The sequence below is a fragment of the Arachis duranensis genome, chromosome 9 (assembly GCF_000817695.3).
Source record: "Arachis duranensis cultivar V14167 chromosome 9, aradu.V14167.gnm2.J7QH, whole genome shotgun sequence".
In the NCBI taxonomy this organism is placed as follows: Eukaryota; Viridiplantae; Streptophyta; class Magnoliopsida; order Fabales; family Fabaceae; genus Arachis; species Arachis duranensis.
In genome coordinates, this window is record NC_029780.3 from 38,823,727 (window position 1) to 38,830,769 (window position 7,043).

Below are 7,043 nucleotides of genomic sequence, written 5' to 3' on the forward strand. Positions count from 1 at the left end.
GAAAAAACTCACGTTCTAAATGCAGTTCAATTGATTGTGTAACCATTCCAATCGATTAAATTTTGAGAATCCATATTACCGTGTCAATTGATTGTGTTACACATTCAATTGATTAAATTCTACAAAAATTTATACCACTGTCTTGCGATATCCAATCGAATGTGTTGTATGTCTAATTTATTGAATTACAAAGAAATGTGATTTCACTCGTGTTTATGGATATAATGAATTAAAGATAAAAAAAACTAATTGACTTAGATTGCTAAAATATTATGACGATTAATAAAAAATCTATTTCACTATTATTTTTGTGAGAGCATTAAATAATTCAAATGTTAGGACCATCCAATGATGTGCCCTGTTATACCCAAAAAAAATAAATAAATAAATAACATGAGTGTAGATTGTAGTTTTCGAGATACATAGGTAAATACATAGATAAATGAGTGGCTGAGTCTGCTGTGAATAGCAAAATATCCTACGCATTTATTTTTGGGGAGAATTACCATAAACATGACGTGGGTTTGGGCCAATAATATTGAATACCTAAAGACAACAAATACCGCCCTTCTCTTCCCTTTCCTCAAATCCAATACAGAGTCGTCCTCCATACATAACACATCCCCAACTGGATTCGATTCGATTTCCATATCCAAAGCCACAAAAATTAAATAAACAAAACAAAAAAATAATTAGAACCCTAAAATGCAAAATCCCTCCTTTCTTTCATAAGTCTTAACCCCGTAGCCCCCACCACCCTCCTCTCTAGTATGGCCAAAAAGAAACCCATCCCTCAAGAACCACACCAAGACCAAGACCCGCCGCGGACAACACCAGAAATGGAACAAGAAAGTGAAACTAACTCAGCGCAGATTCAGAATCTCAAGAACCTCAACGCCAGGCTCCTCCAAGAAACCACCGACAAGAGGCATCAGTTGGACTCCCTCATTGAAGCCAACAAAGCTTTGCAGTCCAAGCTCGACCGTTACGCTTCCGAAAACGGCGCCGTTAAGGAGACGCTTTCCGTTGCGGCGGATAAACAAGCAACCTTGGAAGTAGAGCAACGCGTCCTCCTGGCGTTCGCGGAGACGCAGGCCAGGGAGATGAGTCTCCGCTTTGACGCGGTCGTGGCTGAGCTAAACGACGTCGTCGCTTTGAAGCGAGAGGCGAGCGAGCTTAGTGTTCGGTTGAACGAGGAGAGGGACGGTTTGAGGAGTGAGCTTGAATGTGCTGTTCGCGAGGTTAGGAGTGTGAGAGAGAAGCTTCTGGAAGCTGAGATGAGAGAGAGGACTGTTCGGGAGGAAGCGCAGAAGCTTCGGTTACAACATGAGAGGTTGGTAGAGGAAGGAAATGTGAAAGAGAGGGAAATTGAGGACTTGAAGAAGGAGAGGGATTTGTCTGTGAGGTCACGTGAGAAGGGTGATGCTGTGATTGGGAAATTGAAGGAGGATATTGAACGTGCTGTGAGGGAGAAGAATGAGATTGAGAGAGCGAAGAAGAAGTATGAGTCGAGGATCGATGTTCTTGAATTGGAGATTAAGGAATTGAACGAGTCTTTGAAGGGTTTGAAAGGGGAAGAGGCTTCGATGCGGGGGAGGATTAGGGAGCTGGAAGAGGGCCTTGGCGTGGCAGCGACTAAGGAAAAGGAGATGGAGATGGAAGTGAGGGCATTGGTGAATGAGAAAGAAGAATTGGAGAAGAGAATTGAGGCGTTGAATGAGAGTAAAGATGGTGTTGAGAAGGTTCTAGGCACAGTTCGGAAGGAGTTGGAGGCAAAGCAGCGAGAGATTGATGTGGTGATTAGAGTGAGGGACGAAATTGAGCAAGTGAAGGCTCAGCGGGAGGATGAAATTGTGGAGATGCAGGGAGAAGTGGTTAGACTGAAGGATGCTTTGGAGAAGCTGAAAGAGTCATGTAAAGAGTCTGAAGAGAGAAACCAAGTGTTGTTATCCGAAGTTGAACGCTATAGAGGCTCCTTTGATGGAGTGGTGCTTGAGAAGGATAACATCAGAAAGTCATTTTTTGAGGAGAAGAGCAAAGTGGAGAATTTGCTGTTGCAAGTTGCTGGGATGGAGGAAAGACTCCAGCAAACTGAGACCGAGTTGGATCAGATGAGAACAGAACGAGAGAAGCTAATAGAGAAGAACAAGATGATAGAAGGCCATGTAGATGCATTGTCAAAGGAAAGGAACGCATTGCAGAAGAACCTTGTCGAGGCTCAAAGAGTGTCGGATGATTTGAGAGCTAAAATTGAACTTTCCTGTGTTAATTCAAACTTGGCCTTGGCATTGTTGAAGAACACTGCTGCACTTGTGTGTCAAAGCAAGGATGGTTTGATAGAGGAAGTAGTATCTGATGGGAAGAAGATAGAGGAAGATGTTCAACCATTCGTCGAAGAGCTTGACGCAATAAGGAAGGCATTTAAGAACAAGGATGAGATGGTAGATGACATGAAACAACAGCTGGAATCGCTGCATAAGTCTGTGTCCGAGGCACATAAGAATAGGAACTTGTGGACTGTGATATCCTCTGCAACTACAATTTTCGCTGCGGTGTTTGCCGCGTATGCTGCTAGAGGACGCTGATCGGTTGCACCTCTTTCCTCTTCTTAGATGAGCCATTTTGGTAACAGGATCAAGGCTTACCCTCTATACTACGACATAAGAACTAGCTAATCTGTAGTGAATAAGATCTGGCTAATCTGTAGTGAGTTAAAGAACATGTTGGAATATATGCCTGATATTCATAATGAAATGAGCAATGTGCTATTTTGGTGTTAATAACAGTTTGTTATTTTATTCTGCATGTTCCAAGAATCAATGCTGAGACAACTTTGTTCCGGAAATTTTCTTTTAAAGAGGAAGAGATTTTGTCCTCCACAAATGATCTTTCATATGAGAAAAATGCAATTATCAGGTATTTATTAAATTGAAAAATAAAAAATTAAATGGGAGAAAAGGAAAAGATGTTGTTGACCGACTCTTTCAATTATTTCTTGACTTTTTGTAGTTGATAATATCATGCTAGGAGTTGGCATTATTTTTGGTGAAAAAAAAATCATAAGTTGTGGGTACAAAAAGCATGACTAGAACTTGTGTATTGGATTTTGGCCTTGCTTTAATTTGTTTGCGGAGAAAATACTAAGGTAAATCAATCCGTAAGATTTATTGGTGCATGCAGCATGCTTATTTGTGAGTTATGACAAATGATTGACCAATTGGACAGTTAAGTTGCATAGGCAACAATGAGCGCATAAACTGTTTAAATAATGAAATATCCTTGCCCGTCTCCATTATGTTTTTAAATATGAAGTTAACTAAAAAGGAACAAAAATAATGGGTCACGCCAAATACAACGTTAATACCATTCTGCAATTTCTCTACATGATATCATGATTTAAGATGTTGAGCTTACTGTCAAAAAATAAAAAATGTTGAGCTTGATGAGTAAAAACTAGAAAGCATGATTCTACAAGAGCGTAAAAGACCACGTCATATTTCTCCAACCACATGAATGTCAAACCACAACAAAACATCAGACGAAGTTATGCCTAACAAATAGATGTACATAAGACAGCATCTTCAATAACTAATCAAAATACATAACACTAGCAAATGGGGAAACACGTGCCCCTCTTTTTTCTTTTTCTTTTTCTTTTTTTTTTCAATGTTTCTTGGGATGTTTTACCCTCTCAATAGCAGTAGCACTACCTCATCTTTCTTAGTCAAGACCACTATTTGTATACGTATGTTGCTGTCCCCTTGTTGAATGTCAGAAGATTGAGAATCTCTAAACAGCACCACTATCATTATACTATTAACTTTTAACATTCCATTCTCCCTCTTAACATCATAATCAAAATCACGACCTCCCAAGGAGATCAGGAGGAACGGCAGCAGGATCAAATTCAAAAGAACCTCTAGGAACACCTTCCCTTTCACTACCAGTCATCTTGCATGAAGGAATTTGATGCGAGAACCGATATAACTCATTAGGTGGAATGGAAAATGTGTTCTTTCCATTCTCATTTTTCTGAAAGACGCTGATAAATCCTTGAACTTTACTGAGAAAAGCAACTTCAGTGCCAACATTTTCAGTGAAATCTGATAGGATTTCCACAAAATCGAATTTATAATTTGAATGATCTTCTGGATTTGAACTCCATTTGATATCCCAATCCATGAAAATTGCCCAGGTTTCTCCCTTCTTGGGATATATCAGATAAGAACCTCTGGCACTTCCTTTCAAACAGCCTATTTGGTGAGAAAACATACAAGCATCTGTAGTATTCTGAGAACCACAAAGTCTGAACTTACCACAAGCAACAGGCAAATCTGCATTATGCCAATCAATCTCACTTTCATTACCTGGGTCAGGTTCTAACCAAGTAATCACAAGCTTGAAAGGGGAGAACACTTTCTTTATGAGAGCATAAAATCTTGGCATAGCATCAGCAGGATCATAAATAGCCCAGAATTGATTAACAGCAAAACATTCCTCGGCCTTGTGCTTCTCAAAATTATTGAATTCTGCATCAGGACAAATAATGTACTCCACATCAGACGGGCCATTTGAATTAAATGGAGAGCAGTGGTCCTCTTTTGAGGTTCTAAGACCAGGATCTGCATTGGACATCTCCTTTTGAATATGAGAGTGCCCAATTTTGCTTTTGTTCTGTGAAAATGCTTCTTCAGGTGGATCACAAACTTCACTTCTCACCTTTCCATTCTGATCGGTTACCCCAGCAGCAGAACTAGCAGGATTACTGTTATTGGACAACCCTCCACCTGCAGGCTCTTCCTTTTTGACAAATCCATTGGTGTCAAAAGATTCATTGTGCTGTTGTTTTTTGGAAGGGCTCTCCAAATCATCATCATCATCATCGGTTTCAACATATGAAACATGCACCCTTTGCCTAGAAGATCTCCTAGCATTAAGTGTAGAAGGATCAACACCATTCTCCTGAACGTTTGCATCTGCTTTGCCTTTGCCATTGCAATAGTTGAAATTTTCTCTTCGATCTGGTGCTGACTGTCTCACTCTCTTACTTCCAACATTTGTTGGGTGCTGTGATTCAGTTGTTTTGGTCCCTTTAGATGCAGAAACATTGCGCTTTGGTTGCCCTCTAGCCGCAGAGCCATCATTACTCTTTCTACCTTTATGATGCCCACCAACTCCATTAGCAGCACATTTCTTCATAGACACTGGCACGGAGTTCTCTGCATTTCCTCCACCATTACTTTTTGAAGCAGGTTTTGGGGCACCCTTCTTTCGAGCTTCCTTATGGATAGTAAATGCTGCCCCCGTATACCCTGGTGAGACATTCTGGTTCCCCAAAGCATGAAAGGTATTGAAACATTTATAACAATGTAAGGTTGTGTTCAAAATGTTTTTGTAGTATGGGCACTTAGTACTACAATGTGGGCAAGATGCCCAAAATAACTGTGGTTCGGGCTGATGATGGCCATTACCAAAGGTGGGGTTTGGAAAATAACTGTTCTGATAATTTGTTGCATTTTGAACATTTCTTGCAGTGAATGCAGGTTTCACAGAGACCTGATATTTCATGTCATACACAGAACGTTTTGCTTGGTCACCCAACACTCTGTTGGCTTCACCAATCAACTTGAAAGCAGCTTCTGCACCAGGAAATTTGTTCTTATCAGGATGAAGGAGTAGTGCAAGCTTCCGATACTGCTTCTTTATGGTTGCTTCATCGGCCAATTGTTCTGTCTGAAGAATAGCATACCAGTCCATGTCAGTTCCACCAGTAAGTTTGTTCTGTGCTGCATTGTGAACCTCGCAAATTGTAAGGATCTGAGCAATGTTTTCAACATCAGTATACATTTTCTTTGCCTTCAGAGCAAACTTGAGCGCCCCTTGAAAGTCACCCTGTTGCATTTTACTTTCAGCAACTTCCTTAGCCCTCAATGCCTCATCCCTGTTACACTCCATGGCTGCAAATTGGTATCAGTGTCCAATCAGCCTAGCACTCTCAATCTCACAGTAAAATGTAGAAATTCCGACTTCTTGTAATTGCTGCTTACATTCCACAAGCAGCACAATATTTTAACCTGATTAACACAAGCAAAACAAGATAAAATTATGCCAAACCACCAATACAAAGCATTAGCATGATTCATGCATGCAAACACACACAAGAATACTATACATTCTGAAACAAGCAATTAGGTAAAGGCAAACAAGTGAAAGATATATTTTTATATATAATTTCTTTTAATCAAAAGCAGTCAAAACAACAAGATATGTTGATATAATCTATAATCTATCATAATTCATTTTAAAACCCAAATTAGGCTAATCCCAATGCACAATCGAGTTAAACACCCAAATGAATTTAGAGTGCATGACAAGTTGACAACAGTTCAAATTTCAAATTCGGTTATTACGATTCTAATGATAACAAAATGCCCAGGTTTCAAGAATAAGAGAAAGAAGACAAACCCTAAATTCTAGGAACATGATAGTATAACATAACATCTACCATTGTATCCATAATCTATTGAATAACTAGCAAACTCAAATTGCATCTCATTTTGAACTGAAACGTTTTTTTCAAGGGAAAAAGCTAGGGCATACATTTTCATAAACAATGAAGCCTGGGATTTTGGTCTGAACCCTAGTACCTATTTCAAAGTGCAAGTAAACAAACCAGAAATTACTTACATTACACAGGGGAAAAAAGTAAAAGACAGAAGTTCCATATACACAGATACAAGTTACGCATTCAGTATTAAACATTAGACTGAAAAAAGACGGAGAAGAGTGAGAAATGAAAAAGCTTCTGAATACATGTTAGAAATAGAAAAAAGCAGGCGCGTATGAAATGAAAGCTTGAGTTAACAGAGAAGGAGCATAGAAACATAACCAAAAAGCAAAGCAAAGAAAACCCTAACGCTTTGTGATCAACCTATAGCGACACGAGTAGAAGAGAATGGAACAAACCTAACAGTAGCTTCACTGCATAACAGGGTGTGAGAGAGAGAGAGAGAGAGAGAGAGAGAGAGAGAGAGAGAGACCTG

General features: G+C 39.6%; 2 protein-coding genes across 3 annotated transcripts in view; one reads left to right on the top strand and one right to left on the bottom strand.

The window, feature by feature from the left end:
* Positions 1–583: 583 nt before the first annotated feature.
* LOC107465484 (uncharacterized) lies at positions 584–2,798 on the top strand. The gene has a single exon (XM_016084464.3). It carries the CDS (start codon positions 771–773, stop codon positions 2,583–2,585), a length of 1,815 nt encoding a protein of 604 aa, XP_015939950.1. The 5' UTR covers positions 584–770; the 3' UTR covers positions 2,586–2,798.
* A 675-nt stretch (positions 2,799–3,473) lies between these two features.
* Positions 3,474–7,043, bottom strand: part of LOC107465483 (uncharacterized) — a 10,761-nt gene continuing 7,191 nt past the window's right edge. The window contains exons 1-2 of one of the 2 annotated variants that reach the window (XM_016084461.3): positions 6,967–7,039; positions 3,474–6,074 (exon numbers count right to left, since the gene is read on the bottom strand). In XM_016084461.3, coding sequence (XP_015939947.1) covers positions 3,862–5,955 — 2,094 coding nt within the window. In that variant the 5' untranslated portion in view covers positions 5,956–6,074; positions 6,967–7,039 and the 3' untranslated portion in view covers positions 3,474–3,861. Of the gene's footprint in view, positions 6,075–6,966; positions 7,040–7,043 lie in introns of those variants that run through there. The other variant, XM_016084462.3, reaches the window with a different exon arrangement.